The sequence below is a fragment of the Scomber scombrus genome, chromosome 2 (assembly GCF_963691925.1).
Source record: "Scomber scombrus chromosome 2, fScoSco1.1, whole genome shotgun sequence".
Taxonomy (NCBI): domain Eukaryota; kingdom Metazoa; phylum Chordata; class Actinopteri; order Scombriformes; family Scombridae; genus Scomber; species Scomber scombrus.
The window spans coordinates 34,718,869-34,731,308 of NC_084971.1; the positions used below are offsets into that span (position 1 = coordinate 34,718,869).

Genomic DNA, 12,440 nt, shown 5'->3' on the forward strand with positions numbered 1-12,440 from the left:
TAGTGCCTAGGTAATATGGTGAAAAAATGCCCATTTCCTGTAGCTGCTTCACAATAAAAGTGTCCTGCTGGTTAACCAGTGAAAAGCTTTTAATGTGAAACGGCTACAGGAAATGAAGTGTCTGTAGGAAATGATCAGTAAATAGTCAAAGATCAGGAAATAGCAGCGAAGCTAAACTCCAAACCACAGAGGTTCAGTTACACTTTACAAAAGTCCTGAGAACTGACAGAGACTTAAAAACACTTAAAGTGTTTTTTACTGAGTGTGTAAAAGCAGCTGCAGTTATACTGTAAACAATCTCACAAGTGTCAGTATGAAATGAAAAGAGATGAACTTCCTGTCTCCTGTGTTAAAGCTGGTTGTTGAAACATTAAATATGATCAGTTGTACTCACCAGTGTTTGGCAGAGACTCTGCTGTGTTGTTGAGAAAGACTTGATGAACTCAGTTTCATTTATATTTGGACAGAAGTGGAGAGACTCGACTGCAGCTCTGCTGTCCTCTGATGAATGTTAAGATTCGTTTCTGCAGAGTGACGTTGAAGCTCTCTGTCTTGTCTCTCCAGTGTTGCTCCTTCCTGTCGTTAACAGAATTATTATGAAATACTAGAGTAAAGGTTTTCAGTGAACACATCCAGACAGATGGAGCACAGAAACTGATCTTCAGATTGCAGACAGCTGGCAGCAGACATATCTACACATGTAGTGAGAAAGAAGAGAAAGACATCATTCTTTATTTTGTTTAAAAAGAAAGATGTATTTTTACTATTATTACATTAAGTAAAGTGTGTGCAGTGTGTTAATGTGTTACTGGTGATTAATGTTGTTCAGGCACAACCTGACTTTTAAAGTAACTTTTAAAACCGTTACTTTTATTGTAATACTTTAACTGCATCAAGCTGATAATACTTATATACTTTTACTGCAGTGGGATTTTTCATGCAGTACGCAGTGTGTGAAAAACAACATTATTCCAAACTTCACATCAACACTGCAAACAATCACACAACATAAGATACTCACAGCCTCAGGACAAAAAATGCTGTCGGGTCTACAGCTGCACCGATTACACCATTAATTGACTAGTTGTCAATGATTAAATTAATCACCAACTGTTTTGATTCAAATGTCAAATTCTCTGATTCCAGCTTCTCAAATGTGAATATTTTCTGGTTCTTTCATCCTCTATGACAGTAAACTGAATATGAATTAATCTCAGCTCCCATATCAGTTTTTGAAATCTGTAACCTCACTGCAGCACTACTGTGGGACCAACCCTCTCTTTTGGTTGGGACAAAACCAGACATTTTTAGTTGAAATTTGAAACTTTTGTCCAAAATTCAAAGATTCAATTTAATGTCATATATGACAAAGAAAAGCATTCAATAATCACATTTGGGAAGTTGGAACCAGTAGATGTTTGGCGTTTTTCTGACCAACATGAGACAAGGGAGTGTCACCTCTGAAGGGCTGCAGGTCTCTTTCTGAACCAACAGATGGCGCCATCACACTGAGAACACAGAGGCAGCTGAACAGGATGTTCAATCTGAACAGCTAAACTATTTGTCTTTGTGATATTATTAAAAAATCCCTCAATCCATCAAAATGACCAATTTTTTGTAGTTTATTGTTACTTTCTCCAAGGCTGCAACTAACTATTACTTTCAGTATGTGTTGACTATTTTCTTGATTAATAGATTAGTTGATCTATAAAATGTCAGAAAATAGTTTCCCAAATCCTAAAATAAGGTCCTCGAATGTCTCATTTTTTCCACCACTCAAAGATATTCAATCTACTGTCACAGCGGACTAAAGAAACCAGAAATATTCACATCTAAAAGGTGGAATCAGAGAATTTTGAAACCATTCGGACAGATCTATCAATTGAAAATATTGACTGATGGACAAAAATGAATGATATCAAGCTGAGTTTTTGTCCTTATGGTGATCACCAGAGAAAAGGTTCTTATTTTGTTCTGATGTTATTTTGTCTCCATGTTGTCTCAGGTCAGTGATAAGAGGGTTTCCAGGCAGCACGGGCTGCTGGAGAACCTGAATGGACAGCTACGTCTCAAACCGGTAAGTTTGTCTTCCTGCTATTTAGTGCAGTATATATAATAATATAATAATTTATATAGTCACAGTCTTCTCTGTCAGTGTGTAATGTGCTTGATGAACTTACAGAGTATAAACAGTGATTCTGCAGCTCTTCTCAGTTTTACAGAGCTTTATAGTTGAGTTTCAGCACCAAATCTGAGCAGCTGCTGCGTCAAGTTTTCACAATTATCAGATTGATTTCTGAACGTTTCCAATTCCAACGTCTGAAAAGTGTTTTGTTGGAGTTTCCACAACTGTTCCACCATCTGAAGAGCATTTCTGATGGTTAAACTGAGTCCTTCACTCCTGAATCCTGCAGTTTTTAGTGTGTAACGTGTTTGATGAACCTACAGAGAATTATCGGAGATTCTGCAGCTCCTTTCAGTTTTACAGAGCTTTATAGTTGAGTTTCAGCTCATAGTTTAGCTGTCTGGCTGCAACTTTAATGTTTTGGTTCACTCTCAGCGCTCTCATAGGATCACTTTCAGAAAAAAAGCTGTAAAAAGCCCCAATTTTCTCTACCTGCTCAGCACCAAACAGCAAACAGACAGTTATCTGTAGACGAGCTGGTGAACATAGTGGAGCATTTAGATATTTCCCTCAGGAGTTGGTAGAGAGTAAAAACAGAGCTAAAAGAGAGAATATTGGACTTTACATTCAGCAGGTGGACAGAAACACGACTCCTAATGAATGATAAGTTTGATCAGTAACTGCTGGATGTGGAAATAAGCAACTGATCGGATGATAGTATGATAGTATGTTAGTATTTGTTTAATATCAGTTAGTTTAAATTGCTGGTGACCCTTAAGACTGAAATCTATAACTGAAATAATTTCACGTTACATTATCCTTTGCTTTATAATTATTATTAATATCATTATACTTTATTGCTTTGAACACATGCTTTTAATAGTTTGCATTTAATTTTCTAAACATGATTGATGGGTGTCTTTGATCCCTGAAGGCCCTTCAGTGGATTTTTTATAATCACATAACATGAATGAATCACTTTTTCCAATTAATGCACAAAATACATAGATCTTAATGAACCCTGAGGGGGCATTGATTTAATTCTAGCAACACATGTCAAGTATAAATGGTTAAGGAATGAGAAGAAAAGGTGAGATGGACATAAATCATACTGGGAAAAAAACGAATTATCATTGCTTTTTAATTGATTTGAAGGGCTGTTAATGTATCAGTATGTCTTAAATCAGCATCTTAGGAAAGTGGAAAGTGATTAGCAGCACAGTCAGTCCATCAATCAATGATCAATCAATGATGTGATCTTTTGAATCAAGAACCACAGCGCTAGCCCGAAGCTCTGAGACGTCATCGGCCGTTAATCTTCATACCTGCTTTATAAAACAGAGGAAATCCAAACTGTCAATGTTTCTGTCATCAGGCTGGATTACTGGCAGTGTTTCCCTGCGGGGGGATTGGGGGGGGGGGGTAAAACTCTAACGAAATAGATCGAGTTGAAGAGAAAAAACTGGGTCAATCACTACGACCCAGTTTTTTTTAACGGAGGTGTTTCGGAGCTGAAGGCCTCTGCTGTGATACCAGCAGTCTCACAGGTTCGTCGTATGTGACGCAGTTTACGAGATCGCTCCAATAAAATCTCAGTCGCTATCTGTGTCGGCTTTTTACGATTTCAATTTTTCGACGTGTCAGACTAGTGTGGTGAATTATAGAGCTACTGTACGATGGAAGTAATAACATAAAGATTCAAGGTGAAGCTCTAAATCAGACGTCTAGGAGCAGCATGTTGGCTCGACGCTCCAATATTTCACCACGGTTCTCTCTTGACAGTCAATGTTTGTCTAAGGCGGCTTAAAATCACACTGTGTATGGACTTTTAGAGTATGGACTTTTAGGCGAAAACAACAACTTATTTGAATATAAATTAAGGCAATTTTGCAATGCTGGAGACAGTGCTAGTAGACGAACGCCAGTAACTCACATGTTTCCTGGTCATGTATGAAATAACAAGCATTTTCGGATATTTCGGTTGCTCAGATTATTGAGGAGATTCTACGCTACGAGGTATTCAGGGACCCTCGGACTATATATGTAATTGGGTCTGATACCAGGTGACATTATTCAAAAGAAGGGCATCTATCTCTTTAAAACTTTGGTATCAGCATGCAAAAAGGCCATTAAAAGGACGCTGAACAATGTAGAGGAAATATACTCCATGGAAAGACTAACTCACTATCTCAGAACTAAGGCAGAGAAAGGGACAAAAAAAAAAAAAGCCAATTTCAAGCGGTGTCAAATTAGTCTGTAGAGTAATTTACGACTTCATTCTCTGCTCGACACCTTTACTCCACTTTATCTTTAACACAGCAAATAGTTCTTTTCTATGTAATTTATTGCACTTTTAAAGGAATAAAGCAACTAAAACAAACAATAAGTTTTGATCTCACTGATAAATGTAATGCAATGTGTTGTAATTCAAGTGTCCTGTTGTGTTTATAGGTCATATATGTATTTTTTGGGGGCATTTTATTATATACAGTGAAAGTTGAGAGATGACAGTAAACAAGAGGAGACAGAAATGGAGACTAATATTAAACAAAGGCCGACTGCTGGACTCGAATCACAGATGTTGCAGATATGCAGTGTCAGGACTGGGCAATATATCAATATTGTAACAATATCGCGATATGAGACTAGATATTGTAATGTCACGATATGGCATAATTGTCTTTTCCTGGTTTTAAAGGCTGCTTGATGTAATTTTCTGAAGTTGTTATATTATTTGTTTTTACTCATGTAGTCTGTAGGAGCCAAATTATTTTTATATTTGCTTGGGCTGCACGTATTGCGTCACATGGATTGATTGACACATGGGTGTGGTTTCCCCTTACTTTACCTGTTCACTTGGGTGGCGGCGGGAGATTTGGACAAAGGGAGTTAGTAGCGCTCCGATATTTTCTGTTGACCGTCACCATCGTCATCATCACCATTGTCTCTCATCACTTTATTCTCACAGTCGGATCACATCAGGGTTTTTATATGTTTGTGGAACAGCTGCTTGTCAGTCCTTTTTGATTTTTTCATTCAAATAAACTTCAATAAAACTTCATCTGGACTTCAGTATGATTTGTGGACGTGTCACAAATAAGAGCCTACGAAGTCTCTCAGCGGCCTTTTGGAAAAGTAGTCGCTACATAGTCATTATATCCACATTACTGATCAATAATCTAATTGTGTATCCCTACCATATTATCGCAATATCGATATTGAGTCCATGTCACCCAGCCCTTTGTGGCATGTGTCCTAACCAATAAGCCGTGAATTTCAATTTCTAAAACATTATTATAGAATTAATTTTGTCACATTTTAATCTTTTTTTGTTGTTTTTGACCTCCAGATCCACCTGAACCCATGCTTCGTCCAGTCGTCCCTCACCGACGACCCTCGGCCTCTGAAGAAAGACACCTGGCATCTTCTTCATCATGGAGAATTGTTCTCTCTGCTGCCGGGCCAGTACATCTACGAGGTGGCGTCTGAGTCGGGCGGAGAGGAAAGCACGCCAAGGTACTCACACATCGGGAAAAAATGCTCCTTTTACATATTAATACTATGTGTCATGACCAAGAGATGAATCTCATTTACTGCAATTTCCCCCCCAGATGTCTCCGCCAATAATTAAGTCAACACGGAGGAGGCTGCTCTCCTCTGTTTAATTAAAGTCATATCTTTTATCTCAGTGGACCAGACGGCTTCGGATTGAAAGCACCGCTCTATAAGTGTTATCCGTTGACTCAATTAAAAGCCAACATTGGCGGAGAACATTGATTTATGTGGTTTGTGTGGTAATCTTTTATCTATGAGTTAGAGTCTCATCCATTGTCCTGATGCTACGTCCCGTTTGAAGTTTAGATCAAAGGGGCTTAAAAGGCCACTCGTGCAAATGCTACCACTGTTCAGACCAGACAGAGGCTCATGTAAGATTCAGCAGAAATTCCAGTTTGCATCAGAGACAAAGCATCAAGTTGGAATTTCTGCTGTGTTTCCCAAGAAATCCTCTGTTTGAACTGGAGTTTTAAAAAGTGGATTACAACCTTTTTAATAGTCCCGTTGTTTAATGTCGTTTATTTACTTTTGTAGAAACAGTCAAATGCTTGAAGAAGAGGAAGATCTTCCTGTGTCACCTGAGCCAGATGTTGAGCCAACTCAAGCTCCAGCCAATGAGGAAGCTACACTGGCAACTCTGTCCAATAAAGAAGAAGAAGAAGAAGAAGATGGAGAAAAAGATGGAGAAGCAGAAGAAGAAGCCGACAGAAGTTTAAATAAGGTTTGCTGACTCTCAAACTAAATCTTAACCAGCAGAGAAACATTTCCATCATAGAGACATTCTAAAAGCATTGATGGATAATTACAAATATAGTCAATTCTGGTTTGAAAAAGTAATTCATTAATTTATACAGTTTAAAGTTACAGTGGACATTTCACTACATTTGCCAGTTTTAGCCATCTTGGGTAATTTTCAACTGCAGTCCCTGGACAGTTACAGAAGACACGTAAAAAACATTGAAACTGGAAGAGCGTTACTATTGGTATGTTCCAATTGTACTCGGAAATCGAAATTTCTAGGTTCCCAGTCAGATATTTGTACTGAAATTATCTCTGGACAAACTTTACCAGCCCTGGTCTCAAAATCTAAGATGTTAGTCCTGTGCATCAACAGTGTGATAGTTAGAGTAATATCCTGTTTATTAGCATTAAATCAGTCGTACCAACAGCACTGTCCAACTTCTATCTGTGGACATGCAATACAGAAACATGACCCATAAAAAGAGAACATGCTAGGTAACACACTTGATTGTCTTAAATGAAGGATATGTGTCACAGCCTCTGATAAGTGTTGACAGACTGTCTGAGAGCTGCTCTCATCTGACTGTCCAAAGTCCTCTTCACAGATATTATACAGTCCCTTCTTTAAATAGACCTAGTGCGTCTATCATCAGTTATTTTCTGTTTTATAAAAGCACTAATGAAGGGATTAATAATAACTACTGGACAGCAGAGATGTGCTGGTGAACCACAGTTACTGTATCAGTACTGCCAGACACTTTCATCACTGTGATAATGTAGTTTATTAGGACACTGTGAGCACAGAGCAGCCCTCCTGCCTTCATTCACATTAGCTTTTAACCAATCAATCAGTCTATATTTATGTAGTGCCAAATCATAATAAAAGTTATCTCAAGGTACTTTCCACATAGAGCAGGTCTAGACTTTATTCTTTATTATAATCCCACCGTGAGGACGGAGCTTCCTGCTGGTCACACAGAGACAGAATAACAGAATAATGGTAACAAAGGCTGCTGTCTTTCCTGCTCTGTCTGCTCTGGACTTTCTATAAGTTAACAGCCACTACATGGTCGCACTATAGCACCAACATCTCAGATCCAAAACAAATGTGTGTTGTTTACCCAATAAAGAAATCCTACAACTCACAAAACTCAGATCATCTCACAGTTAAAGGTTTCCTCCAGATAAAGATACTCAGCTTTTATCATTTGTATCTACTATGTTTGTTCCATCAGTTTCACCAAACTGTACTCATACACTACCGAGCAGAGGAGCCGATATCTACAGTCTGGTCCTGTGTTATCAATGACTCCCAGGAAATCTTTGGTCTTTTAAGAGAAACTCACTGTAATGCTCCATAAAGTTGAGGGGAGTTGCAGAGTCACTGATAATTGCATCACTATGAGACACAAACACACTTAGATCAGTTATTATGAAATATATATCGGCTATAGTTGCTTTAAAGTTGCAATACACAACATAGATGTTGCACTTTAGCACCAAAAGACCAAAATAAATGTGTGTTTGTTGTTTAGTCAATTAAGTTTGGGGGGGAAAACTCAACTCAAACTATAAAAGCAGGCCGAGCTGATCAAATATAGATCAATTTTCTGTTGCTGCATTTCTGTCTTCTGTTTTCAGAAACATATTTTAGGTACTGTTCATTTTTTTATGTAGCACGTCCCCACTGGATAAGCCTCAGACTATATTTCGACTTTCCGTTTGACATCATGTTCATGTTAACTGAGTCGTGTTTGGAGAGGTTGTTATTTATATAGATTAAAAATTACAGGTTTTGCTGCGTCTGAACAAACCTCCATTAAAGCTTCACAGATTGATCAACAGTACAAAACTCTCAAATATTAAATTCTGAATGATATAAAACAGTTTAAAACATTGGAGAGCAGGAATGTTTCAGCCAAACAATCACAGAGTGGGAACAAACCTGCAGGCAGCCAATCACACGTGTTGTTTTTTCACAGAGAGACAAGGCTCGACCACAGGAAGTGAAGACTGACCAGCGTGACGACGTTGCTTTACCTGCACAGAAGAAGAGAGTTTTACCTGCGTGGATGATGGCGGCTGTCTCAGCTCCACAGGCCTCCTCCTCCTCCGCCCCTAAAGGTGTTGCATCCACACTTCCTGTTTACTGTCACTTAAACAACTGGTCGGCATTTATTAATATTAATTATATAAGACTGAGACTCCTGAATGTACTGTTTTTGAAATATCATGACTGCCTCCAGTAGCAGTAGTGTTCAGGAGGTACGAAAATATTAAATAGAACCAGTGTTGGGGAGTAACTAGTTCCATGTAACAGCATTATGTTATTGAATTACAAAATAGATGTAACCGTAATCCGTTACAGTTACTGAGAAAAAGTGTGTCATTAAATTACAGTTGCTGATGAAAATGTTGATGATTACAAAGGAAGTTACATCTGAAGTCAGACCTTGCTCAGGAGGGTTTTTTCCTCATTTTTGAATATTTAATATGTTACTGAATACTAGGGGGGGAAACACCAGAGGCTACACGATATGATATTATCACGATACAATATCACGATACTTGTGTCACAACACAATATTATCACAATATTTGTGTCACAACACAATATTATCACGACACAATATTATCACGATACGATATTGTCACGATGCGATATTATCACTTTACTTGTGTCACGATACAATATCACGGTACTTGTGTCACGATACTTGTGTCACTATACTTGTGTCCCGAGACAATATTATCACGATACTTGTGTCATGATACAGTATTATCACGATTCTTTTGTCACAATACGATATTGTCACGATACTTGTGTCACGATACGATATTATCACGATACTTGTGTCACAATACGATATTATCACGATACTTGTGTCATGATACAGTATTATCACGATACTTGTGTCACGATACAATATTATCACGATACTTGTGTCATGATACAGTATTATCACGATACTTGTGTCATGATACAGTATTATCACGATTCTTTTGTCACAATACGATATTGTCACGATACTTGTGTCACGATACGATATTATCACGATACTTGTGTCACGATACGATATTATCACGATACTCGTGTAACAACACAATATTATCACGATACTTGTCACGATACGATATTACCATGATACTTGTGTCACAACATGATATTATCACGATACTCGTGTAACAACACGATATTATCACGATACTTGTGTCACGATACAATATTATCATGATACTTGTGTCACGATACGATATTATCACGATACTTGTGTCACGATACGATATTATCACGATACTTGTGTCACGATACGATATTATCACGATACTTGTGCCACGATAAAATATTATCACGATACTTGTGTCACAACACTATATTACGATACTTGTGTCACGATACGATATTATCACTATATTTGTGTCACAACACAATATTCTCATGATACTTGTGTCATGATACGATATAATCACAATACTTGTGTCACGATACGATATTATCACGATACTTGTGTCACGATACAATATTATCACGATACTTGTGTCACACCACGATATTATCACGATACTTGGGTCACGACACAATATTATCACGATACGATATAATCACGATACTTGTGTCACAACACGATATTATCACGATACTTGTGTCACAACACAAGTATAAATAGGGTGTTTTTAACTGGAAATCATGTAAAGATATTCCAGTAGAGACACAGAACATAAATATAGAGCTGGAGATGTCCTCTTTATGAACCGTAAAGTTGCCTGTATGATGTGTGCTTTTATTAAGTAGTCAAAGGGCTTCAAACATGACACTGCCTCATTAAGATTAAAGGACAGCTGCAGCTTTAGATCCGCTATGAGAAAGAAAGTAAACTGCTGCATGTCCCTGTGACTCTCTAAAGTAAAGAATAATGATATAAGATTGTGACAGATGTATTAAACTGAGCCACCAGGTTCACCAGATTTCTGTCCACCTGGTTTTATTCTCAATTCATCATTTTCAATTTGCACAGAAGAAACATGAGTGAGTGGAAACACAGAACGTTAAAAGCTGGCACATGTGGATAAAGATAAAATATAAACAGACGACTGCAGACGTGCAGAGAATACATTTCAACGCCTCGGGGCTTCTTGTGCAGGACGTGTTTTTCCTCCAGTGAGCAGGTGATGTTATCCAGAGCTGCCTGAACCCGTCTCGCTCCAGACGTTTGTTGACAGCAGCATGTCGATGGTCTGCTGCTGTGATAGTTGACAGATTGATAGGAAGTGTAACATCCTATCAAGTGTTTCATTATCATTGCACAGCAGTAGAACCAGTGGCTAATGACACATGAAACAACAGACAATGAGACACATAAAACACACTATGGTTAAAACAGAGAATATATTAAATAGCAGTAAAGAAATACAGGAGTAAGAGCAGTAGTTACAGTCTTAATTGCACATGCTGGCACACTCGGGGTGCATACACAGTATACACTATTGCACAGTTGATGAGTTTATACTTTTAATGGCACTAGGGTAAAAAGTGAGATTCCATAGACCTGTATCACCTTCCAGAGGGCGGAAGTGTGAAGCTTTACTTAGTACCTTTCTATTTTGAGCAATCTTGTAGATCCAGTCTATAAAATGTCAGAAAATGTGTGAAAACGTTTCCCACAGTTCAAACTGATATCTTTAAAAGTTTTGTCTCTAAACGTCAAAGATCTTCGGTTCATCATCAAGCATCGAATCATCACAATCACACAAAGCTGAAACCAATGAATGTCTAAGGATTTTCTTCTTAATAAAGAACCAAAGTCATTTTTAAATCAACAGAATGTAAAAACCTAACAGACTGTTTCATTGAGACAAACTGGATATCTGGAGTAAAAATCCCATATCACTTTAAAATGATCTCTCCATTTCCCAATGTAAACATTTATACAGACATTTCACGTAGGAAGACAGTCTGGGTTAAGCTGAAAGAGGATTTTTCGGTTGGTGAACAGGGAGGTTCTGTTTGCTTATTGCTTCAGAGACCAAGGTGTCGATTTATAGATTGTACATGTGGTGAAATACGAGGCCACGCGTAGTGTCCTCCATTCCTCACTGTGTACATCCTGAGTGGAGACTGCAGAAGGATTAAAGGTAAATAACTCTGTCTCCAACCATAATGGCAGTCTGTGGTTTTACAGAAGTGTAGCTCCCACTCTCCAATCCCCTTTACATTATTATTCTATTATATAATCATTATATCAGTGGTATAAAATGATCTTAAAATGACAATAATATCATTTATCTAGATTATTTCTGACACAATATATCATCAAATAAAAGGAGTTATCATTACAGACCTATGTGGCTTCAAGTGCTGGTAACTGAGTACTGATGATATTTTGGGCTGATTTAGTAGTAGTAGTAGTAGTAGTTGTTGTTGTTGTGGTAGTAGCAGTATTAGTAGTAATAGTAGTATTAGTAGTAGTAGTAGTATTAGTAGGAGTAGCAGTAGTAGTAGTAATAATAGTAGTAGTAGCAGTAGTAGTAGTTGTTGTTGTAGTAATGGCTGATTTTTATGGCTCTGTAGTGTTTAGACTTTCTGATATCTAACAGAGAACAGTGATGATGTTCAGCCTGTTTGTGTATTTTAAAGGTTTTGAACAGCGTCTGTCTCTGAGTGCTGCTCTAATATTTACTCTGGATGATCACTAACGTTTGACTGCTTCCATTAAGCTGCCGTTCTGCTCCGAGCTGCTTTTAACAAGGCAGAGTGAACCGATGGAAAGCTTCCAGACAAACCTGTGATGTTGTGATCTTAACTTTCAGGAGCCGGCTCATAGTTAGAGAATGTTTTTATCAGATGTGTCTCACAGGATTACGGCTGCAACTCGATGATTAATTGTTTTTATCAATATTATTGCCAAAAACTTTATAAAATTACTGTTATTATGTCTCATGTTGTCTTGTTTTTACTAAACAAAAGTTCAAAATCTAAAGAATCATATAGAAATCTTTATTGTTCACTCACATGGAAATC

The 12,440-nt window shown here is 37.7% G+C and overlaps 1 protein-coding gene across 1 annotated transcript in view; it reads left to right on the forward strand.

The window, feature by feature from the left end:
* Positions 1-12,440, forward strand: part of aplf (aprataxin and PNKP like factor) — a 31,717-nt gene that overhangs the window by 4,415 nt on the left and 14,862 nt on the right. Inside the window, exons 3-6 of the mRNA XM_062439143.1 lie at positions 2,006-2,077; positions 5,475-5,641; positions 6,215-6,401; positions 8,404-8,545. Of these exons, the coding sequence (XP_062295127.1) occupies positions 2,006-2,077; positions 5,475-5,641; positions 6,215-6,401; positions 8,404-8,545 (568 nt within the window). The remainder of the gene's footprint in view (positions 1-2,005; positions 2,078-5,474; positions 5,642-6,214; positions 6,402-8,403; positions 8,546-12,440) is intronic.